Source organism: Sciurus carolinensis, chromosome 2 (genome assembly GCF_902686445.1).
Source record: "Sciurus carolinensis chromosome 2, mSciCar1.2, whole genome shotgun sequence".
Lineage (NCBI taxonomy): Eukaryota > Metazoa > Chordata > Mammalia > Rodentia > Sciuridae > Sciurus > Sciurus carolinensis.
Genome location: NC_062214.1, coordinates 137,047,692 through 137,074,511, shown reverse-complemented (window position 1 = coordinate 137,074,511; position 26,820 = coordinate 137,047,692). Strand labels below are relative to the sequence as shown.

The following is a 26,820-nucleotide window of genomic DNA, read 5'->3' as shown; positions in this document are numbered from 1 at the left end:
AAACTGGTATCCATTAACAAGTTACTCCCCATTGCCCCCTAAACTCCACTTTCTGTCTATTGGCCTTAAACAACAATAATCTACTTTCTGTCTTTATGAATTTGCCTATTCTGGATAATTCATATAAATGGAATCAAATAAAACATGGTATTTTGTAGAATTTGCTTTCACTTATCATGATGATTTAAAAGTTCATCTACATTAACAGTACATCTAAGTACTTCATTTCTTTGTACTGCCAAATAATATTCCATTTTATGGATATACTACATTGTGTTTTCATTCATTGGTCGATGGACATTTTAGGTTGGTTTGACTTTTTAAATGTTGTGAATAATGCTTCTGTGAACATTTCCTGTACAGTTTTTGATTTGAACATATTTCATTTCCCTGAGTATATACCTAGGAGCATAATTGCTGGATGCTATAGTAACTCTTTTAACATTTGGAGGAACTGCCAGTGGTATAGTAGCTGCACTATTTTATGTACCCACCAACAAGGTACGAGTGTTCTGCATTCTTCATATCCTAGCACACTTGTCTGCCTTTTAATATTCATTTTAGTGGATATGAAAGGGTATCTTGTGATTTTGATTTACATTTCTGTTATGATTTATAATATCATTTTTTTTCGGTGCTTATTGGCCATTTATATATTTTATTTGGGAAAGTGTCTGTTCAAATCTATACTGAGTTGAATAGTGTCTCTTTAAAATTTCATGTCTATCCAGAGCCTCAGTGTAATTTGAAGAGAGGGTTGCAGATATAATTAGTTAAGATGAGGTCATACTAGATTAGATTTGTCTTCAATCTGATGACTGGCGTACTTATAAGAAGGCCATTTAAAGACACACAGACATATGCACATAGGACAAATGTCCATGTGAAGGTAGAGGCAAAAATTGCAGTGATATAGTTACAAGCTAAGGAATGCTAAAGGATTGTTGACAACCATCAGAGACTAAGAAGCAAGGAAAGATTTTCTACTAGAACCTTTGGAGGGAACAAGGCACTGTCAACACTTTGGTTGAACTAGTAGCCTCCAGAACAATTAAAGAATAAATATTGTTTAAAGCCACCTAATTCGTGTAATTTGTTATAAAAGTCTTAGGAAACTAATAGAAAATTACCTTTTTACTATTGAATTGTAAGAGTTCTTTATACATTTGGGGATACAAATTCCATATCAGATGATTTACAAATATTTTTTGTCATTCTGTATGTTGTCATTTCACTTACTTGATGTATCATCTATAACACAAAAATGTTTATTTTCTCTTTTGTCATTTGTGCTTTTGTGTTGTGTTTAAGAAGACCTTGCCTAATGCAAGGTCATATGTTTTCTTCTAAGACTTTTTTGGGTTTAGTCTTTATATTTAGATATATGATCCATTTTGATATAGTATTTTTGTAGGTGGTGTAAGAATCCAATTTCATTCTTCTGCATGTAGATTACCTAGCTGTCCCAGCACCATTTGTTTAAGAGTTCTTTTCCCCTGTTGCATTGTCTTGGTACCATTATCAAAAAGCAATTGATAATAAACAAGAGTTTATTTTTGAATGTGTGATTCTTATATTATGTCAGTACACATTGCCTTGGTTTCTTTGGCAGCAAGTTTTGAAGTCATAAAGTATGAGTCCTTCAGCTCTATTCGTTTTCAAGATTGTCCATACTGGGTCTGTTGTATTTTCCTGTGAATTTTATTATAAGCTTGTCAGTTCCTACAAGATAGGCAACTCAGATCTTCTTAGGGAATGCATTGAATCTGTACATCAATTTAGAGAATACTGTCATCTTAACAATATTGAGTTTTTTAGTTCGTGAATTTTTTAAAATTTAGATCTTTAATTTCTTTCAACAGTGCTTTCTAGTTTTCAGAATATGTTTTGTACTTTTAAAATTTATACCTAAATATTTTATTCTTTTTGATGATGTCATAAGGAATTTTTTTCTTCATTTTATTTTTGGATTGTTCATTGCTAGTATATAGAAATGTGATAGATTTTTGTATATGGATCTTGTATCCACCAGTCTTGCTGAACTCATTATTAGCTTGAATAGCTTTCTAGTAAGTTTTTTAGAATTTCTTTTATATAAAATCATGTCATTTGCAAATGGGGATATTTTTACTTCTTCCTTTCCAATCACATGTCTAAATCAAAGTCTTTACTTGTTATATCTATTCAGATATTCAGTTTCTTCTTCAGGTCAGTTTTAGTAATTTGTGTTTTTCTAGGAAATTGTCCACTTAATCTAACATCTAATTTGTTTACATACAGTTGTTCTTAGTGTTCCCTTACCCCATTTATTTCTGTAATGTATGAAGTGATGTCTCTTCTTTTATTCCTGATTTTGGTAAAGTCTTTTATTTTTTCTCATCTAGCTAAAAATTGTCAAGTTTATTGATGATCTTAAAGAAACAATTTTGGTTTCATTGATTTTTCTCTGTTGTTTTGGTATTAGTGCATTAATCTGATATTAGTAGAGCCAGTCTGGTTCTCTAGGTTACTATGTGCATGTTATCTTTTTTCAACCTTTGTGCTTTAAACTTTATCTGTGTCTTTGAATCAAAAGTTTGTCGGTGGTAGTTGTTTGCTTGGAAATGCCTGTTTGTTTTTTAGTGATTTGGTTTACCAACAATGTGCAGCCTCACATCTCCTTGCTCAGATTTTTTTCTTAATAATTTTACTGTTCTGTTTTAGTCTCTCAAGGGTCTTCCCTGGACTTATATCATCTACTTATTAATCAAAGTTTGTGCTTAACCCCCCTCAATTAGCTAGATTTTTTAAAATTTACTGTTGGATGGGTATGGCTTAGAGGCTACTATCACAATTCAGAAAATTTCCATTTTTCATCCCACCTTCACACAGATACTAATAACATGAAGGCTCACTAATTATTTCAAAAAAAGAATATAGCCTTGGGCCCTGCACACAGACTTCCAGACTACCAGGAATGACTAGATGTTATTTTTAAGTCTCCACTTCCTGGGCTTCCACCCTGAGAGTATTACTCAGTGCCATTAAGGCTTTTCCTATGTTGATAGATCTCTGTCACTTTGGGAAATATTGTACACCTTACTCTTAATTGCTCTGATTGGACACAGCATGATACCTGTGTACAAGCTTTTGACCTTCAGAATTGATCCCAGAAGAGCTCCTTTTTGCTGTGTCTTTTCCTCTTCCTCCTTATTAAACTTCTGACTGCTTTGCTGTTTTGCTCTTGTCATCAAGCTGCCAGCTTCTCTTAATTGCTTTATTCCACGCTCTGTTCCAGATAGTCATTACTTTCAGGCATAACTTCTCCTAAGTTCTTTGCCTGCCTTTTATCCTGGGTATCTGTCTTCCATCACACCTGAGCCAGGGTCAGCAACAGGCTTTTCCTGGAGCAACACCTTCACTCTATAATTGGGATCTTGGGGAGAGTTGGCAGTCACTGTTCTTAGCAAAATCTATGCGTGTTCCTCTTAGCAAAATCTACACAAGCACCTAGCAAGCTGAAATGGAGAATACTGGGACCTGGAGCACCTGAAACTTCTTTTCTAAGAAAGGGAGCTAAATGAGGAAAGATCAGTCTATGTGGTCCACTCATCTACCCCTGTTTAACATAGAGCTTCTGTAACACAAAGCTAGGCAAAGATGAGAAATACCACTAGGAACCTGCATTTTCCATGGTGAAACAGTCGCCCCAGACTGAGATCGGAGGAGAGAGGGAACCTCTCTCTTCTAGACCTAAGTAGAATGCTTAGGACAAAATTTCTAATATGGAACTGAGGGACTGGAGTAGGGGAATAAATTGTGGCTCATATGTCAAAAACTGTTCTTCCCAAGATATAATAGATTTTCTTCAATGAATATTTCTCCATTTGCTATATGCCTTTAGGACAAATCCAAAGACTTTGAATGATTTTTTTTTTTTTTTTTTTTTTTTTGGTGCTGGGGATTGAACTCAGGGCCTTGTGCTTGCAAGGCAAGCACTCTACCAACTGAGCTATATCCCCAGCCCTGAATGATTTTTTAAAGACTCATTTTCAATAGTTAAATTGTGTTTTACTTGGAAAAGTAACCACCTAGATCTATATTCTGTGGTTTTGGAAGGCCCCTTTCCTTGCCAAATTATATTTTACTGCTCATACTAATTATCCTAATGCATCAGGAATACTGAAAGTTTACTTTGTATTTACCAGCTTAAGTTAAATACTGCCATTATTGAAAGCATTGAATCTTCTTTGTTGCTGATACTGAAACCTGCAGTCATGATTGGTAACTTCCTCAAGGTGCATGGCAGAATCTGATTGCCAGACTAAGCTGTTAAAATAACCGTTTTGGTTTTGTTGTTGTTGTTTTTTACAGTACTAATGATTGAACCAAGAACCTTGTTTTTGCTAGGGGAGCACTATACCACTGCTGTACCTTCCTAGCACTTTGTATTTTTTTATATTGAAATTGGATCTCACTGGCTTCACAATTTGATCTTTCTGCCTCAGCCTCACTAGTAGCTGGGATTTTAGACATGCTTCACTGTACCCACATTGATTTCAATTCTTATTTACTTATTGGTTGTGGTTTTGTTTTCTTTTTGTTTTTGTTTTTGTTTTTTGTTTTTTGTTCGTTTTGTTTTCATTTTTGGTAATTCCTTCATGGTATGATAATGAAAACTTTACCTTCTGGTAATAAAGGTTGTCAACCCATGCTTTGATAAATCAACATTGACCAAGCATAGTGTACCCTACTTAGCTTGGAAAAACAAATTTCTGATAAGAAGTTTACTTTTATTAATACTTGGAAATAGAACTAAAACTGCACAAATATAACTGCATAATTAATTTCCAAGAAATTAATCCACACAGTTTTATATTTATGTATGTGTTTCTTTTGTATTGTAAGTACTCTGAAAGAGTCATTTCTCACTCATCTCTTTATTCCTACTAGTTCTAAAACATGATCCTTTTAGCCCTGGGATTCAGCTATATTGTACAACAGACAACTCTTCACATGCTTATGCATTCACATTTATCTGTCCTTCCTTATACTTTTTCTTCATTTGTCAATCTTTCTAACCTTCACTTAACTCAGTATTACCCTTCTCCCTTATAAGTTGCTGTTTCTTCAGTCAGAAGTAAACATGCCTTTTTTCTATTCCCAAGGCAATTTCGTGACTTTTATAATGTCTTACTTATATTGTAATTGTCTCCTCCTGTAAACTATAAAATCTCAGTTGATTTTTCATTTTCTTATTGCCTGTACTTTGTACATCGAACTTAATTATTGGATGAATGAATGAAAAAAATGAATGAATGGTGTAATCATTTTCTTTTACAGCCGAGAGACACACAAGATTGCAGTATTTTATGTTGCTGAAGGACAAGAAGATAAACACTCCATTCTTACCAATACAGGAGGAAGTCAAGCATATGAAGATTTTGTAGCTGGTCTTGGTTGGGAGGTATTTTTTTTAATTATACCAAATATTTTATAGTAATCCCTTGTTATCCTTGGGAGATTAGACTCCATCCCCTGTGGATACCAAAATCCAAAGATGCTTCAAGTCCTGTATATAAAACATTGGCATATGTGCATATGCACATATTCTCCTGTGTATATTAATTCATCTTTAGATTACTCATAATACCTAATACAATGTAAATTCTGTATAAATAGTTATTATGATGTATTAAGAAATTTTGACAAGGAAAAAAATCTATGTGTGTTCAATACAAATATAATTGTTATTTTTTTTAATATTTCCATCCATTTTTTAAATCCACCACAGATGTAGAACCCATGGCTATTAGGAAGCAGAGGGTTATTTTTCCTTTTCTTTTCAGCTTATTTTAGAGTCCTTATTTTAGGGGACACAGCAACTTAATGGTGGGTTTATTATTGTTTCTGGCTTACATCTCATCTGCGAATATAGACACAATTGGAACTTTGAAAGGAAGATTGTTGACTGTTTTTTTGAGACAATATTTTTGTCAGAGTACTGAGCTCATAGGTTTCAAAGATCTAGATTTTCCTTACAACCATGACCACTATATTGGTGATCTTCAAACTAAGTCTTCAGGCTGTACAAAGCCTTTCCATGAGTAATGGGCATGCTTAATTTCAAGGAAATTAATCCAGATTCTCAACTTACTAATAACTAATGTCAGAGGACTTTTCTGTACTTTCTTGCCTCTCTTTTTCTATTCTTCTCCTTTGTAAAAGAAGGCACAATACTCACCCACCCCAAATCCTACTTTGTCCCAAAGAGGTTTGGCACTAGTTCAAGAAGGTGTTCTCCTAAATGAGAATCTCTGAGAGCATATCAAGAAATATTGAAAGGTGTTGCACTTATGTTGTCCTGGCAACCAACTCAAGGTCCCTATGTCACATCTGTCTATTTTCGAATTATAACTCAGAAGCCAGGTATTTTTCATAAGGATTTGCAATACTCTCATTTGAATTTAAAATATGAAGCACCAGACATGTTCTAACAGAAAATGAATCTGATATGGCTGATTTTTATCATTAAGCAAAAAGCAGACATTTTATGTATATCGAATCAGCCAACTCTTTAGCTTCAAATTTTTGACAAAAATATATTTAAAGTACATATATGTAAAGTATAAGGTACATTGTAAGTTATATCTTTGGCAATCATTTAAATTTGTGATGGAAATTTTATTATTGTCAATTTAATAAATAGTTTATTAAAATGCTTACAGAGAACATATAAGCAAATTGTTGAAGACCATTACAGTAGACTATAACCTTCTAAGGGACATTTCATCTCACTGATTTTTTTTTAAATCCCACTGTTTTACTCAATGTATGATATATTGGTCTTTAGCATTTAGTATATACTTTTATAGCTGATCTGCTATTTTACCTTAAATTAATTACCTAAGCTCTATAGGCCTCTATACCTTTACCACATGTAATAATATTTTCCTGCCTAGTGAAGATGATGTAAAGTTCAATAGAGATGATGTATCTGAAAATTCTTTAAAAAGTATAAAAAATATTATAAATAGAATATTTGTATAAAAATGCCATAAAAGTATTAGTAAAAGTGAGAGAGACATGAAAAGAACAAATTTTTAGGACTCACTTTTTGATTTCAAAATTTACTACCAAGCAAAGCAAATCAAGATAGTGTGGTGTTGTTCTAACATGAGTGTAGAAATATAGATCAGTGGAATAGAATTGAGAGTCCAGAAGCAAACCTACTTACTTATAGTCAGCTGGTCTTTGATGTGGATGCCAAAACCATCCAGAGGAGAGTCTTATCAACAAAAATGGTACTGAACAACTAGATAATCATATGCAAAAGAATGAAGTTGGAACTTATCTCACACCATATATAAAAACTGACTTAAATGGATCAAAGACCTAAAATTAGAAAACAGAATAAAATATAAGGGCAAGTATTAGCAAAGGATTTTTAGATATCATACTAAAAGGATGAGCAACAAAGGAAAAATTAGATAATAAACTGGGTGTGGTAGCATATGCCTATAATTCCCAGCAGCCAGGGAGGCTGACACAGGAGGATCACAAATTCAAGGTCAGCCTCAGCAATTTAACAAGGCCCTAAGCAGCTTAGCAAGACCCTGTCTCAAAATAAAATAGGGCTAGGAATGTAGTTCAATGGTAAAGTGCCCCTGGAGTCAATTCCTGGTCAAAAATAAAATTAGATAATAAGACCATCAAAATTAAAACTTTTGTGCTTCAAGGCACACCATTAACAAAATGAAAAGACAGCCAACAAAATTGGAGAAAATAATTATAATAATGTATCTAAGAAGAGATTTGTGTCTAGAATATAAAAAAATTCATACAAGTAAAAAATTAGAAGACAACTCAATTTAAAAATTTTACCAAAGGACCAAAATAGACCTTTCTCCAAAGAACACATGAAAAAGTGCTCAACATCATTGGTTATCAGGAAAATGCATATGAAAACCACAGTGATATATATCATTTCACACCCTTCCGGGTGGCAAGCATCAAAAATAGCTTTGGTAGGATTTAGAACCATCTGAACCCTCATACACTGTAAGAGGGGATGTAAAATGATGTCATCTTGTGGAAACCAGTCTGGCAGCTCATCAAATGGTTAAACACAGAGGTTCCATATGCCTAAACAGTTCTAGATATGCATGAGGAGAAATGAAAGCACAAGTCCACATATAAACCTGTACATATATGTTTATAGCAGGATTATTCATAATAATGGTGGAAACAGTTCATTCGTCCTTCAGTGGATGAATGAATAAATTATATGTGGTATATCCACACAAGGTATTAATCAATCATAAAAAAGAATGATACTGATAATGTGCTACAAGAATGCACCTAAGAAACAATTCTAAGTGAAAACAAGAGTCACCAAGACTCCTTATTGTGATCCATATATATGTGATATCCACAATAGATATATCTGTAGGTTGCACTTCTCTGTGAATGTACTAAAATCTATCAAATTTGTACAGAGGGACCTTCTCTTTTAGAATGTTTGAATAGATGTACTGTCCCTATTCTTCATGCTGAACAAACAAAAACCCTTCATATTACTTACAAAACTAATATAAGACTGAAAGATAGAGAGAAGGCAGAACAGGCTAGGGACTTTGGGACTGAGGAATGACATTATGGTGAATTTTCTGGGTTTCCTTTTTTTCTCACACATATGCAAGACTTGGAACTGAAGATATTTTGGTATCTGAAAATTATCAATAGGCACAAATGACCCCTCCCCCCCCAAAAAAAAGGACAAAGGACCAGGAGCAATCTACTGAAAAGGCACATATTTTTTAAAATTTAGAAACTGTGGTCTATGCCAGCTATATACTACAGAAAATAACTTGACTTCATTCCCACCCTTTACAACAAAGGCCACGTGAGGAGTCTAGACTTCCACAACTTCATGAGGCAATAATTAAGTGCCCCCAACACCACACTGGGAAAGTGTCAGAGAAGGCCAAGAAGAAAGGCAACATTTTCATCCTCTACCAGTTGATAATGAGTCCTCGTGTATACCCCACACTTTCAGTGTTAGTGGAAATTACATAAGAAACCTGGAATTCTTTTATTTATTTATATTTTTTGGTATCAGGGATTGAACCCAGGGGCACTCAATCACTGAGGCACATCCCAGCCCTTTTTTTAAATTTTATTTAAGGTCAGGGTCTCACTGAGTTGCTTAGGGCCTCACTTAGTTGCTGAGGCTGGCTTTGAACTTGTAATTCTCCTGCCTCAGCCTCTCGAGCCACTGGGCTTACAGGCATGCACCACCAGACCCGACTAGGAAACCTGAAATTCTGTTCCCAACCAGCAGTAATGAGACACTCCTACCTTGTTAACTGGGATAGTGTTAAAGGAGGCCTAGTGGAGAGTTAAGACTTTCCCTATCATGCAATAACAATAAGTCACCCTACCACTGTATCAGTGGACATAAGAAGCCAGAACTCCTTCTTGCACCTAGCAGGCTGTCTTTCCCTTTGCAGGTATCAGTGGTGGTTTAATGGAAACCTGTATTCCTACCTTTACCTGGCAGTAATGAGGCAGCACCTTGCCCCTCTTCCTCACTCTTTTCCCTGCTGGAGCAGTGTTGTGAAACTATCAGCTAAGACATATTAAGACTCAGAGTCTCATAACATGAAAATATTCCATTTTTATTCAAAATCACTCAGTATACAAAGAATCAGGAAGATCTCAAACAAAGATCTTCCTTGAGCAATATGAACACAGTTGAAACAAACAAAAAAATCGAAAATATCAACAAAGAAATAGAAAATACAAAGAACAACCAAATGGAAATTTAGGACTGAATGTGTAATAACTGAATTAGAAAGTTCAATAGCTGGGCCCAGCAACACAGTAGAATGGGAATGGGGGTACAGAAGAAGCAGTAAACTTGAAGGTAATAAAATAGTAGAAATCAACCTGAACATCAGAGAGAAAACAGACCTAAAAACTATGAACAGCATCAGGGACCTGTGGAACTGTACTAAAAGATCTGACATTCTTATACTCTGAGTCCCAGAAAAAAAGAGAGGCTGGGTCTGAAAAAGTACTTGAAGAAATAATGGTTGAAAACTTCCCAAATTTTACAAGAAACCTAAAACTGTAGATTGAAGAACTGGGTGAAACCCAAACAGGAAAATCCCAAAAGAAATCAATAATAAGAAGCTTAAACGTTTTAGAAACTAAAGACAAAAACAAAAATCTTGACCAGGAAAGAAAGTATACCTATTCTAAGGAGGAAAACAATTGGAAAGTATACCTATTCTAAGGAGGAAAACAATTGGAATGATAGCAAATTTCTGATCAGAATCAGGGCACTAGAGAAGGGACATATTTTTCAAGTGCTGAAAGAAAAATGTCAACTCAGAATATAACTAGGAAAAGTATCCTTTGGGAAAAAACATTCTCAGATGAAAAAAAACTTAGAGAACTTGTTACCGGTAAAGTTTTACCCTGAAAGAATCATTGAAACAAGTAACAGAAAGGGAGTGATAAAGGGGTAGAGAGCATGATAAGAAAAACTGAAGGTAAATATATTATACTTTCTTCTCGGGAGTTTTCTTAATTATTTTTGACAGTGGAAGCAAAAAAATTATAACACAATCTGATATATTTCTAAATACATAGAGAGGAAATATTTATGACAACTATATTACAAACAGTGGGGAGGGCAAAGGGACATACATTAAGGTAGAGTTACTATACTCAAGTAAGTATACTGATAGACTGTGATAACTTGTAGAACCTAGAACCACCACTAAATAGTATTCAAAAAAGAATAATCAAAAAAAAGTGATAAATAAAAATAGAATTCTAGAAAATGTTTAAGTAACCCATACAAGTCAGAAAAAATAAAAAACAGAAAACAAAAAATAATAGCAGGTATATAAGCCATACTCTATCAATAATTGTATGAAATATAAGTGGTCTAAATAAAAGACAAAGGTTGGCAGAATGGGTTAAAAAGCATGACTTACCTATGTGTTACCTAAAAACTTCAAGTGTAATAGTATAATCTGGCAGAAAATAAGAGGATGGGAAAAGTTACATAATCAAAGGAAAGTTAGATTTGCCATATTAATACTAGAAAAGGTAGCTTTTAGTGCAAAGAAAATTACCAGAGACAGAGGGATTTTATACAAGGTTCAGTCCGTGAAGAAGACATAGCAGTCATAAGTGTATAGGCATCAAACCTCAGAACTGTAAAAGATGTGAAGCAGAAGCTGAAGAATAGACAAATCCACAGTTATAGCTGAAAACTATCCCCCCTCTCAAAAATTGAGAGAACTTAAGAGAAAATCAGCAAGTTTATAGAAGAATTCAACACGGTCAGCCATCAGGATCTACTCTACAATTATAAAGCTCTTCACCCAACAACACAATGATTCACATTCTTTTCAAGTGCCCACAGGACATATACCAAGATAGACAATTACCTAAGCTATAAAACACACCTCAACAAATTCATGAGCACTGAAATCATGCAATATGTTCTCTCTCCACAATGGAGTCAAACCTGAATTCATTAAGAAAATGGGAAAACCTCCCAACACATGATTCCTTTTATAAGACATTATTGAAATGACAGTTATAGAAAAGGAAAATTAGTGATTTCCTGGGACTAAGGAAGAGAAGAGGGGAGGGTGGTAGTAGATGCAGCTCACAATCAGGGCAACATGGGGGATCCTTGTGGTGTTGAAAATGTTCCATCTCTTAATCATATCAGTGTCTATAATTATCTCCAAGTGTTTAACTTAAAAACAGACCAGCAAATGTTACAAAAGTGTTTGCAGCAAAGGAATACTAAATTGATACTTTCTTTCTTTTATCTTCTGTACATAATCAGATAATTGACTTGAAAATAGGTCACTTTCTCACTTTAAAAAAAAACATTTTTCACCTATCATATTAACAAAGATCAAAGTTTGATATATTACTGTATTTGAGAGGGTACAAGGGTAGTGTGTTTCCCAGAATTAGAAATGACCATGCTCTTTGACTTAAAGTTTAACTTTTAACTATCTGTCCACATATCTGTTTTCACAAATAGGACATGATAGATGTTCAGTATTATTTACTGAAGCATTGACTTATAGCAAGATTGGAAATAACTTAAATATCCTTCCAGTAGGAAACTATTTATATTATTGTTCATCAATACAATGAACTTCTATGAAGCCATGAAAACAAAACAAAAAAACGATGAAGCTCTTTGTAGAAGGAATATTTTCAAGATATTTTAAGTACAAAAAGCAAGGCACAGAACATTGTATATCCATGCTTCATGTGTGTATACACACCCACATACACACACATTTAATTATATATTGCAGAGAATGTTGTTGGAAAAATACTTAAATTGTTTTCTGAGAGGGGGACTGAGTAGTGACAATGAGAGATAAGAAGATATTTTGGTATACCTTTTTCTACTTTTGAGTTTTTAATAATATATTATTGTCAAAAATAAATTTTTAAAAAATTGTAAGAGATTGAGGTGATCTTATAGTAATGGCATAAAAACAAATCTTTCATATGTTCAGCAGTTAGTAACTAATACTGATATTAAGACATGTTTAGTTCACATAGTATAAGAATTTATTTTTGTAATTCTCCATTGTATCAGGTTTTCAGATTTTATTGTTTAAAAGTATATGTAGTTTTCTCTAGTGGAAAGACACAGATTATTTTTAAGTTTTCTTATTCCCTAATTTTCTCCAGTGACCACAATTTCCTGGTTTCTTTGTATTACACAAGTCAAGGAAATATGATTCAATGCAATGACCCTGATATTAATGTGTGTTGTATATATAGTCAGGAGATAACATTTTAAAAGTTAATTTGTAGTTTTTAAAATGTAATTGAGGTATAGTTCTGCATTGTTGAATTTTTAATCTGGACTATGATAGGCTTTTAAAAACTAGGAAGCCAATTTTATGAGTAAATGTGACATGCCTATTTAATCATTCTATCAAATTGACGTTACTATTTTAACTTTTCCCAAATCATTTCCAGATTTGATTTTTACTCTCTGAACTTGGTTTCCCCCTTCAGTCTTTATAACTTACTATTAATACCTGGTTACCTAACAAAAGATGCATAGTGCACAGCAGTTAATTTATTTCTGAATTACTCCTAATTAGGAATCCTCATACTTAAGAAAAAAATACTAGACTGTCTGAACTGATCAGCTCTACCTGACACAGTGATACCTTGGTATCCATAGCAGATTGGTTCCAGAACCCCCTTTAGATACCAAAATCTGTGAATGCCCAAGTCCCTTACATAAAATAGCAGAGTGTTTACATAATGCACATCCTCTTGTGTACTTTATAACATCTCTAGATTAATTATAATACCTAATACAATGTAAATAGTTGTTGTACTATATTGTTTCGGTAATAATGACAAGAAGTCTACCTATTCAGTACAGACACAATTTTTTTCTGAATATTTTCAGTGCACAGTTGTTAAATCTGTATACATGAAAGCTGCACATACAGAAGACTGACTATAATTCTAGATTTAGTATTTGTGGTAACATGTAAGAGAGTTTGTTACCAATGTTTTGTAAAATGAGTGAATCATTTTCAGTGGTATTTTTAAATTGTATTTAGTTGGTTAATTTTATGTGCCTCATTGCTTCTAGGTAAATCTTACAAATCACTGTGGTTTTATGGGAGGACTACAAAAAAACAAAAGCACTGGACTGACCACTCCATATTTTGCTACCTCTACGGTAGAAGTAATATTTCATGTATCAACAAGAATGCCTTCTGATTCTGATGACTCTTTGACCAAAAAAGTAAGTACTGAGAAAAAAGTATGTTAGAGTTAAAATCTAGTAATAAAGAAAATATATAAAATATATAAGTAATACCAAGTGATCAAGCACTATTTCTCAGTGTGGTATTTCTATACCCAATGTGGTCTTCAAAAACAGAATTATTGTATAGTGTATTTTCCTTAAAGAACAATGATTCTTTAAGGATTTTGTGATCAAAAAGTATAATCCTCTTTTTAAAAATTTTTATGTATATTTGAAATTTACATGTTATGGGATACATATAGATAGTAAAATGATTACTATGGTTACTTTTTTTGTGATAGAAAAATGCAGCTTAAATCTATTATTAAACAAAAATCTCAAATACCATACAGTTTTATTAAACTACAGTCCTCCTGTTCATTAGACCTGAAGACTTGTTCATCTTACATATCCACTGTTTTGTATTCTTTAACCTATGTCTCCCCATTTCTTCCCCTTACCTGCTTTAGCCATGGTATTATTCTTTGTACACACACACATATATATTCCAACATACACACATTTTGTATTCCACATGAGATCATATTAAATGAGATCATACAATGTTTTTTGGCTTCTTTCACTTAGCTTAATGTCCTCAGGATCCTTCCATATTGCAGCAAAAAGCAGAATCTCTTTTTTTTTTAAGACTGAATAATTTTCATTACATATACATACTTACACAAACATAATTTTCTTTATTCATTCATCAGTGGACACAATACTTCCAAATCTTTGGACTGCAGATATATGAGATAGTTACTTTCATCCCAGAGGAGGTATTACTGGGCCATGTGGAGGTTCTATTTCTGACTTATTTAGGAACCTCCATACTATTTCCCACAATGGCTATAACAACCTGTATTCTCCTCAACAGTGTACAAGGGTTCCCTTTCCTCCATTTTCTCACCAACATTTATCATCTCTTATCTTTTTTATAATAGCCATTTTAACAAATCTCGTCGTTTTAATTTGTGTTTCCTGAAATTAGTGATGTTGACCACCTTTTCATATACCAGTAGGCTATTCTTCAGAAAAATATGTGTTCAGGTCCTTTGCCCATTTTTTAAGGGAGTTACTTCTTTTAGCACTATTGAGTTATGAGAGTTCATTATGAATTTTGGATATTAACCCCTTATCAGATATGTGGTTTGCAAAGTTTTTTTCTAGTCTGTACATTGCCTTTTTAGTTCATCAGTTGTTTCTTTTGCTGTGCAGAAGCCTTATAGTTTGACATAGTCCCATTTATTTATTTTTGCTTTTGTAGCCTAGACTTTTAGATGATTTCTTCTATTTGTTTTGTGATTTCAGTTCTTACATTTGAGTGGGGTTTTTTTTGTCCATTTTTAGCTGATTTTTGTGCATGGCATAAAATGAAGATCTGATTTCATTTTTTTGCATGGGGAAATCTAATTTTTCCTGCACCATTTTTTGAAGATTCTTCTTTCCCCTATTCTTGGCACCCTTTTCAAAAATTAGTTGACCATAAATTTGTATTTATTCCTGGACTCTCTTCTATTCCATAGGCCTGTCTTTCTGTTTTTATGTCAATACCCTCCTGTTTTGGTTACTGAAATATTATATATGATTTCTGGCTAGCTCCCATAGCACCTCATTATTTCCTAAATGGTTAGAACAAGTATGTCTTTTATAATGTTGGAGTACTTTAGACCTTAGAAGAAGTTCTCAGAAAGCTAAATCAATCTCTCTCTCTTACACACACACACACACACACCCCTTCTGATCTCCTTTCACTTTTCCTTTTTCTCCCCAAGGCAGGCTATGGACACTAGAATTTCTGTTTACCAAGGCACGTCCTTGAAACTAATCTTCCTTGACTTTTCTGTCTTGGACTCTGCCATAGGAAACATTTTAACTGCCTATCTAAGAGTAGATCATAAGACCTCCATTTCAGAAGCACTGTTGTCCCATACCCACAAGGAAATAATGATGCAAAAGAAGCCTAGAATAATTCAGACACACGCGCCTTGCTGGATTTTCCCATATAGTCCATTAACATTAGTTCATACTCTTTGTCCAATCACATTTCTATAATGCTTCAATCGTGCTTGTGCAATGAAATTTCCATAAATACCCAACAGGACAGGGTTTGAAGAGTTTCCAGATAGCTGAACACATGGCGCTTCCTGGAGGGTGGCATGCCTAAAGATGTCATGGAAACTCTGCACCCCTTCATAATTTCCCATATACTAAACCAGCAAGTATGTTTCTCTGAGTTCTGTGAATAATTCAAGCAAATTTATCAAACCAAAGAAGGAGGTTTGGGAACCCCAGTTTATAAACAGTCAGTTCAGAAGCACAGGTAGAATACCCTGGGGCTTGTGATTGGCATCTGAATAGGAGGTAGCCCTTTTGGAAACTGTGGGCTCAGATATTATCCCCAGGTAGAACTGGATTAGAGGACACCCACCAGGTGTCTGCTTTTGTAAAATTGCTCTCTTGGTTCTCGTACACACCTAGTGTTAGAAGCCATTATCATCCTGTGTTGAATGAGAGTATGGGAAAAAAGAATTTCAAGTCAGGGTTTTCAGTGTGCCATCAGAATTATTGTAGTTTATTAATTAATTTTAAATCATGGAGTATGATACCTCCAACTTTGTTTTTCATTCCCATTATTGCTTTGATTGTTTGGGGTTTCTTGTGGTTTCATACAAATTTAAGGATTGTTTTTCTATTTCTGTGAAGAATACCATTAGAATTTTGATAGGGATGGTATTAAATCTGTATATTGCTTTGGGTAGAATTGACATTTTAACAATATTCTTTCAATCCATGAACACAGGATATCTTTTCATTTATTTGTATCTTCAGTTTCTTTCATTGATGTTTTATGGTTCCCATTTTCCCATCATTCACCTCTTTGGTTAAATTTATTCCTCAGTATTTATTTGTGAGGTTTTTTTTTGGGGGGGGGGGTTGTTTTTTGTCTTATTATAATGGGATTATTTTCTTGGTTTATTAGGTCATTGTTACATATAAAAAATGCTGCTAATTTTTGTTTCTTCATTTTTTATTTCCTGCAACTTTAATGAATTCATTTATTAGTTCTACCTTTTTGTGGAATCTTTGGAGTTTTTCTCCATACACAGTCATGCACCTACAAACAGAGATAATTTTACTTTTTCCTTTTCAGTTTGGATTCCTTTGATTTCTTTTTTTTATCTGATTGCTCTTGGCTAGTTCTTTGACTTTTTTAGATTCCAAAAATAAGTAAGATCACATGGTATTTGTCTTTCTTGCCTGCCTTAATGCCCCTCAGATTCATTCATGTCGTTACAAATAACAGGATTTCATTCATTTGTAAGCTGAATAGCATTCCACTGTGTGTGTGTGTGTGTGTGTGTGTTTATATACACATGTGTGTGTGTGTGTATATATATCACATTTTCTTTATTCATCCATCCATCGATATACACTTAGATTGATTCTGTATTTTGGTTATTGTGAACAATGGTTCAGTAAACAGGGGTGCATACATCTCTTTGACATAATGATTTTACTTTACTTTGAATCAACCTGCCTCAACCTCCCAAGTAACTAGACTACAGGTGTGCACCACCATGCCCTGCTTATACTGTTTGTTTGTTTGTTCGTTCATTCATTCATTCATGATACTGGGGATTTAAACCAATCTCTTTACCATTGAGCTATATCCCAGTCCTTTTTATTTTATTTCTTTTAATTCTAACACAGGGTCTCACTGAGTTGTCAAGTCTGGCCTCAAACTTACAATCCTCCTATCTTAGCCTCCTGAGTCACTAGGTGTGTGCCACTGCACTGACTCATTCTAAACCAATTTTTAAAAACATTTTTAGTTCATTGGCTTCAGGTAAATTCATAGTGCATTGCAATCACCACTATTACCCCTTTATATAACTTTCATTTCCATTTGGTTCAAAATATTTTTTAAAATTTTCCCAATAGTGCTATTAATGGATTATATGGTTTTATTTTTAGTTTTTTGAAGAACTTTAATACTGTTTTCAATAATGGCTGTATTGGTTCACATTCCCACCAACTATTTTTACCAGGGCTCTCTTTTGTCCATATCCCTACCAATTAATTGTACACTAGATTGTAAACCTAACAGCATGATGTTTTCAAGGTTTTATCCATGTCATATCATGTGTAAGAATTACTTTCCTTTATATGGCAAAATAATAATCCATTGTGTGCATATACCACACTTTGTTTATCTATTTGATGATGGACCTGGGTTGTTTCCACCTTTTAGCTATTGTGAATAATATTGCAGTGAACATTAGCATACCCCAGTTTATAAACAGTCTCTTATCTGTTTGAATCCTTATTTTCAGTTCCTTTGGCTATACACCAAGGAATAAAATTGCTGAGTCATATATAAATATATGTTTACCTTGCTGAATAATTGAAACTGTTTTCCATAGCAGCTGTACTATTTTATATCCCTGTCAGCCATGCACCCATGCACAAGGGTTCCAATTTTTCCACATTTTTGCCAGCACTTCTTATATTTCACTTTTTTAAAAAATTGCTCTGTTATCTCATTGTGGCTTTTATTTGCATATCCCAATGACTAATGATGTTGAGCATCTTTTCATTGCTTATGACCATTTGTGTACCTTCGTTGGTGAAATATCTAGTCCTTTACCCACTTCTTTTTTTTTTTTAAAGATGTCTTGGAAAACTTTTTGTACATATTTTTTTAATTATTTTTTTATTTTTACAGACTGCATTTTCAATTCACCTTTTACCCATTTTAATAGGTTATTTGTATTTTTTGTTGTTGCTGTTGCATTGAAGGAATTCTTTATTCTAGATATTAATCCTTTGTCAGATATATGATTTACCAGTATTTTCTCTCATTTTGTGGGTTGTCTTTTCATTTAGTTGGTAGTGTCCTTTGATGCACACAAGTGTTAATTTTAATGGAATCCAATTTCATTTTTCTTTTCTTGCCTCTGCTTTTGGTTTCAATCCAAGAAATATTTGCCAAATCCAGTCTCATGAAGATTTTTCCTTCAGTTTTCTTCTAAGAGTTTTATAGTTTTAGCTCTTAACATTCAGTTCTTGGACCCGTTTAAACTAATTTTGTAGATGGCATGAGATATAAATCCAACTTCATTCTTTTGCATGTGAATACCCAGTTTTCCCATCACCATTTGTTGAAAAACTCTTGTAATCAAATCTGTTCTAAACATCTATCCTTATGACAGTTCCCATACTGTTTCAATTACTATAGCATTGTAGTAAGTTTTGAAATCAGGAAATATGAGTCCTCCAACTTTATTGTGTTTCAGAATTGTTTTGGCCTTCAAGGTCTCTTGAATTTCTATATAAAAATTTTAGGATAGGTTTCTCCCTTTCAAAGCACTGTTGAGATTTTGATGAGGATTACATTGAATCTGTGGTATCACTTTAGGTAGTTTTAAAGTCTTCCAATCCATGAACACATGGAATAAATGCCTTTCATTTATGTCACCTTAAATTCTTTCAGAAATGCTTTACAATTTTCAGTGTAAGTTTTTTGCCTACTCGATTAAATATCTCTAAGAATTCTATTCTTTTTCATGCTACGTAAATAGAGTTTTCATAATTTCTTTTGCATGTTGTTACCATTAGCATATACAAATCTAACCAATTTTTGTGTGTTGATTTGTATCTTGCGTCTTTGTTGAATTTATGTATTAGGTCTAATAGTTTTTTTGTGGACTCAGGTTTTTCTACAGGTGAGATCATGTTTTTTTATGTTTCTGTGAAGGAACAGAGTTTATAGTTTCTTAGCTTGCCATTTTGCTGACATCATACCCTAGAAAAAGTTTTGTTTTAATTCTAAATTTAAAATTATCTGATAATATACCAGATGAAAAAGTTAATATTTTCCAATTATTTAGTAAAGAGAGGAACTCAGATTATAACATGGCATAATATTTCATGCATTTAAGAAGCCAGAAGCATTCTAACTTTTCAGAATATAAGTATGTGTATTATTTTAGCTGTTAAAATAATAATTATACCTGTTTATTAGTGAAGAAAATTACCTAACCTGGATAAGCTTTTTTGCTTAAAAGATTTGTTTGTTTTAAAGCTCCCTAGAAAGAGAATATTTAGCAGATCTCAAAATTCTGTTATAACTACTCTGAATCTTCTTTTCATAGATATCAAAATAACTAGTCTGAATTTTCTTTTCATAGATATCAAAACAACTTGTAACATTGGTTTCTATGTATACTGATTTTCCCTTTTCTCTTATTCCTGCTCTTAATCTGCTCCTCAGAATTCTAGTAAGATTTTTCTCCATAGCAGGATTATATTTTAGTTCTCTTTACTATCACTTCCTTTTTAATAGATTAAACATTTAAACTTTTTTTATAAAAAATTTTTTTAGTTGTAAATGGACACAATATCTTTATTTTATTTGCTTATGTGATGTTGAGGATCAAACCCAGTGCCTCACACATACTAGGCAAGTACTTTACCACTGAGCCACAACCCTAGCCCTAAACATTTAAACTTAAACATAGAATCCAGTTACCTTATACCAGTTTCTTCTTAATAAAAAATCACTTTCTGTATTGGTATTTTTTCTCCTGAATTTAATAAATTCTACATTAGTGGTAATAAGTTGGGGCCTAGAACATGTGTCCTATTATAAATGAACAATTGAGTATCATTAGGTTGTCCCCCCTGTCCTTTGCACATACATCTTCAGGTGTGTTAATCCATTCAGTAGACACATTAATGAGCACTGGTTGAAGTGTAATATTGGAGGAAGTAAGGCTTGTTGACCTCAGCATGGAGTTTAATACCTCTAATTAAATTAGATAGTCGACAGTCAGTATAAAGAAATTGCCATGCCTCTGGCAAGCTAGAATTATTTATGACTCTGGTTCTTTGTTTTAAACTTGGTAGGAGAAAATCATTTGTATCCATTTTGTAGAAACCAATTTTAATTCCGACTTTTTATTTAAAATATTATATGGTGTTTTGTAAATTTTTTTAGCATTTTATTTTCTTGGAATGAGAAGTAAATTTCCTTAGACCTATTTAAGTGTAGCATTTTTATTTTTTTTTTTAGTATGTGAAGAAAAAGTGTTTCAAGGCTCAAGCCAGTAGAGTAGAATATTTGTAACATAGACTGTACTTTTGAACAAATTAACCATTCATTCTAGTAGTCTCTCCTAGAAATATACCACCATATCAAAAATCCTGATATAACCCCAGTCCAAGCCATCTGTCCTATAAATTATCTCTACCTGAGGAAGATTGATGGAAAATGGTTAAAAATAATTTCCACTTGACTGAGTGTATTCACCCCTAAAAATCAAAAGTGCTGCAAGCATTGGTATAAAGTGTTCACAGGAGCCTCTCTCATTTCCTCTATCTCCTTGTTCTAGCCACTTGCTGATACTCTGCTTCTAAGGTAGCTGAATCATCCTTTTAGAAGTTTGATGAAGATCAAGTTGAGATAATTGTAGCATGCTTAGTTGGACACTCTAGTCTATCTTTCATTTCCTGGACCCCCCAAAAGAGGGGAAAGAAGCACTTTATTTAAGTCGGTTTCATCTGAAATACTATTAGTGTAATGGACAACATTTCATTTCTGTCTTGAAATTTGGTCACAATAGTTCCATAAATAAATGAACCTTGAGTCCTGATTGGTTCAATTTTAATTTTAAATCTGTTTTTAAATTTTATGTAAAATCAAAAATAAGATACTTTTCAAAGAATTATGTGCTAAACATAATCTGGAAAGTGAATTTTTGAAAAGCAATTTAAGTACTAATAAATTTTTAAATTATTTTAGTCTCAGCAAGGTTAACATTATAATTAATAATAGCTATGAAATCATACTCATAGTTTCACTCCCAAATATAGCAATTAACCTTATATAATTCCATTTTAATACAAGACCCTAACCATAACCCAAATTTATACAAAGATAAGGGACAGAAAAATACAGTGTTTCAGTGCAAATTTATCTCCCCAGTGTGAATGGTATAATTTGAATAGGATAGCAACTGCTTCTCATTGCATGTAGAATAAAATTATAATTTCTCACTGTGGCCTTTAGTGTTCTTCATGATTTAACCACTTGTCTAACTCTCTGATCTCCTTTTCTGTCACTTTCTTATTCAGTCTGTCCTCACTTTCATTCTAGCATTCCAACATATCAAACTCCTTTACCTATCAGAGACTATATACACTCAGCTGTTCTTAGTTTGAATTTTTTTTTTTTTTCCTTGCAGGCTTCCTCCATTCTCACTGTTCCTTTTTCAAACTTAGATGAAAGACCATCCCAGACCACTCTGGGATGAAAAGAAGCCTCCTTCTGAGGAACACTGTCACATTACCTTACATTATTTTATTTTTAGCAGTTACCATCATGTAAGATTATTCTATTTGTTTATTTTTGTGCATATTTATCTGGCTCTTCCCACTGCACTATCAAGGTCATGAGGACAAGGGCTCTGTTTTTTTTACTGCTGTATCACCGGCATCTAAAACCAGGCCTATTGGTGTTTAATAAATATTTCAAATCAAAAGAACTATAGACACCTTTATTGTCATCCAAGTGTCACATTTAGATAAAAGCCATAATTGCAGATAATTCTGTTTTATACTATCTACCATGTAGTTATAGAAGAAAATTGCCAAGATAAGTATTGTTATAATATCTTTTTAATAGCCAGTAACAGTTATTGGATGCCCACCCCACTATTAAGACATAGTACTAGATGTGCCTGTTGCTTTCAAAAAGTTTTTCTTAGTTTTTAAAAATGAATGATCCAGACAACAAATGAATACATGAAAATACGTGACAACAAAAATGTATGTGAGAGGATGTTCTTTCAAATAATGGAGGGGTAAGGGAGAGTATGCTTTGCTAAGTGTGAGTGTCCAGGAGGAGGCTGAAATAATGGGGAAATGGGACAGTGAGAATACTGTTCATTTTCTACATCTATAGCAGTTATTCTGAAGTAACTGCCTAACCTAATTAGCCTTTGTGTGTTCTTCAGCTTTTTGTTCAAGTGCCATTATCGATAATAGAAAAGTATATGGTAGAGTATTATGTGTATTTTTAATTATTCATTTTTTAATATTTAATTATTTTGCTTCATTTCCTCCATTGAACCTAAAGCTTTGAGAGCAGAGACCATGTCTAGTTTTCCTCATTGCATTTGCAAAAGCTAGCACAGCATAGTCAACTCTTAGTTAATACTTGCTAATGAATGAAGATGATAGATTGGAAGGAGTGAGGGAGTAAGAGAGAAGACCTTTTAAGATCTCATGAACTAGTTCAGGTATGTAGGAGGATTAGCATCTGCTTTAGGACAACAGTAGAGGAAATAGGAAGGAAAGTGCAAAGAAAATACATTTTTTAAAAATGAAGAACTTGGGCTGGGGAGATAGCTCAGTTGGTAGAGTGCCTACCTCACAAGCACAAGGCCCTGGGTTCAATCCCAGTTTGTTTAAAGGGATATAAACATTGAGTCTGTAGCAATGGCAAGCATCTGATTTTCACAAAAGGGTACAGAGCAGGCTACAGAGTACAGAAATTACAACATTCATGAGCTCCATGTCAGTGCCTGGCAAAATAGGATTATTAAACAGATGGTTTGTGAGCACTTAGTTAATGAAATAGTGATCACTAGGAGCCACCATAAGTTCGCCATAACAAATCACATCAAAATAACTTAATTTGTTTTAACAGGATTACTAGATCAGGAACAACCATAGACTATATAAAGCATTTAAGTTTTTTGTTATGGACAAGTTGAAGAAATGTGGTCTTAATAGTAGTTTGGTAAGTATGTTCATGACTGACAGTATAATTATGTTCAGAACACATAAATTATTTAACAAGTAGCAATAATAGGATATTAGTTAAAATTATGGGTTCTGGAACCAGCCTGCCTGAGTTCAAATCCAGGTTCTCCCATTACCAATTGTTTGACTTTAGGCAAGCTCCGTCATCTTTTAAGTTGCAATTCCTCACCTATAAAAATAGGGATGATACTAATTATACATACCTGTAGGCATTGTAGTGAAAATTAAATGAATTATTACAAATCACATAGAACAGTGAACACTTAACAAATAATAACCACATGATAAATAACCCTTAATAAATATAGAAATATTTTTTAACCAGGAGCGAAATCTAATGACTGACTATTAAGGCTCTTATCCAGACCTGTCCCATTTGACATTTTTCTTCAAAACCTAAATGAAGACACAAGAATTTGAATTTAAAGATAACCTAAATATGGAAAAGAGAGAGCCGATACACACTGAGTAGCAAAATCAGGCTAACAGTAGACATTGCTTAAAGATAAATCTGAACTTGGCAAGATAAAATTTAATAAAGAATAAATGTGAATCCTTCCTAGTTTTGGCAGTCATTTGTACTTGCTTTAAAAAACTTTGTAAGAAAAAGACTTATGGATTTGAATTAACTAGAATTTGATTTAAGCACTGTTATAAAGATGCAAAAAATAATAATTTAGTGACCAGAACAATAAACAATCCCAAAATTGATTTGCTATATTGGAGCATATATTGATATTGTATTCTATTCCAGATGATAGTTTAATAGAAACATCAATAAACTGAGGCAATATGCACAGTAGTAAACATTTTGTAAACTCTAAGAAGAGGAATGAGGGGCACAATAAACTGGAAAAGAAAATTGAGATATTAACCTTCAAATATCTAAAAAGATATATAAAATACAAACTGGGTTTATTTGGTAAGGCTCATTTGGAAGAAATAGCTTCAGGAGGGCAGATTTGAGCTTAAATAAGCATTTGAGCACAGGCAAGGTATCTACTCAGAGGTATTGCAGTGGGTTCCTACATTGGGTAGGAAATCATACCTTTAAGATTTCTTCCAGTATTAACATTCCACAATGTATCAAGGACTTCAATTTTATATATGTTGAACTTCATTTTGCTGCTTTATCTTCATAAATTAATAATGATAATCTGTAGCCTGTGTTATATACCATGGTTTCAATCAGCTCTTTCATTGCTATGACTAAAGGACCTGACAAGAACAATTAGAGGAAGAAAAGTTTATTTGGGGACTCATGGTTTCAGAGGTCTCAGTCCATAGAAGGCCCACTCTCCGTTCCTTGAGGCCCAAGGTGAGACAGAACATCATGGCAGAAGAGTGTGATGGAAGAAAAGTGGCTCGGGACGTTGCACCAAGAAGTACAGAGAAAGCGCACTCCGTTCAACAAAGAGATATGTACCCTAAAGGCACAGCCACAGGGACATACCTCTTCCAGTCACATCCTACCTGCCTAGCGTCACCATCCAGTTAATCCCTGTCTGTGGATTAATTCCTTTATTAGGTTTAGGCTCTCATAACCCAATCATTTCACCTCTATAAACTTCTTGCATTGCCTCACACATGAGCTTCTGGGGGACACCTCATATCTAAACCATAACAACCATGAATTCCAAATAGCTTCAACAGCAGTCGAAGTAAATTTGGAAGAGTGATTTGGTTGCCAGTCATGTGAAGTCAAGGACTTCAATTTTATATATGTTGAATTTCATTTTACTGCTTTATCTTCATAAATTAATAATGATAATCTGTAGCCTGTGTTATATACCATGGTTTCAATCAGCTCTTTCATTGCTATGACTAAAGAACCTGACAAGAACAATTAGAGGAAGAAAAGTTTATTTGGGGACTCATGGTTTCAGAGGTCTCAGTCCATGTTTCCCGTGTACAGAAGTTTTGTACTGTATTTCAGAAATGAATTAACATCTTGGTCCAAAAATATGTAGCTGGGAATTTCTTTTAGAATTTTGAGAATGTAGGGAAACCTGCTGAGTATACATGAGACAGTCTTTTAAGACCAAAAGAGATAAGAAATATGTGTAAAATCATATGCAAAGTATGTCAAATATGCATATATCTGAAATTTCTATTAACTTTTAATTATTGAAAATTCATACTTCCAGTGGTCTTTCAAAAATTCCCAGGATACTTACTGGTGATTGGCAATTCCTCAGTTTAATTGTTGTACCGCAGATTTTTTAAAAATTTTTAATTTGTTCTAATAAATTATACATGACAGAATACATTTTGACACATTGTACACAAATAGAGCACAAATTCTCATTCCTCTAGCTGTACATGGTGCAGAGTCACACCAGTAGTATAATCATACATGTATATAGAGTAATAATATGTCTCATTCTACTGTCCTTCCCATCCCCACCACCCCACCCTTCCCTTCACTCCCCTCTACAAAATTCAAAGTTCCTTTATTCTTCCCTAACCTACCCACCAGCACTGTGGATCAGCATCCACCTATCAGAGAAAAGCACCTGGCCTTTGGTTTTGGGAATTGGTTTATTTCACTTAGCATGATATTCTCTAGTTCCATCCATTTAGCTGCAGATGCCATAATTTCATTCTTCTTTAAGGCTGAGTAATATTCCAGAGTGTGTGTGTGTGTGTGTTCCACATTTTCTTTATCCATTCATCTGTTGAAAAGCATTTAGGTTGGTTCTATAGTCTAGCTATTGTGAATTGAGCTGCTGTAAACATTCCTGTGGCTGCGTCACTGTAGTATACTGATTTTAATTGAGTATAAACCCAGAAGTGGGACAGCTGGGTCAAATGGCGGTTCCATTCCAAGTTTTCTTAGGAACCTCCATACTGCTTTCCAGTTGCACCAATCTGCAGTTCCACCAACAATGTATGAGTTTATCTTTTTCCCCACAACCTCGTGCCAACACTTATTATCACTTGTATTCTTGATAATTGCTATTCTGACTGGAATGAGATGAAATCTTAGAGTAGTTTTGATTTGCATTTCTCTAATTGCTAGAGCTGATGAACATTTTTTCATGTTTGTTGATCGATTGTATTTCTTCTTCTGTGAAGTGTCTGTTCAGTTCCTTAGCCCATTTATTGATTGGGTTATTTGTTTCTTTTTTGGTGTTAAATTTTTTGAGTTATTTATATATCCTGGAGATTAA

At 33.6% G+C, this 26,820-nt stretch overlaps 1 protein-coding gene across 1 annotated transcript in view; it reads left to right on the top strand.

Moving 5' to 3' along the window:
* Ralgapa1 (Ral GTPase activating protein catalytic subunit alpha 1) overlaps window positions 1-26,820 on the top strand; it is a 217,231-nt gene that overhangs the window by 152,093 nt on the left and 38,318 nt on the right. Inside the window, 2 exon segments of the mRNA XM_047542464.1 lie at window positions 5,323-5,446; window positions 13,658-13,813. Coding sequence (XP_047398420.1) covers window positions 5,323-5,446; window positions 13,658-13,813 — 280 coding nt within the window.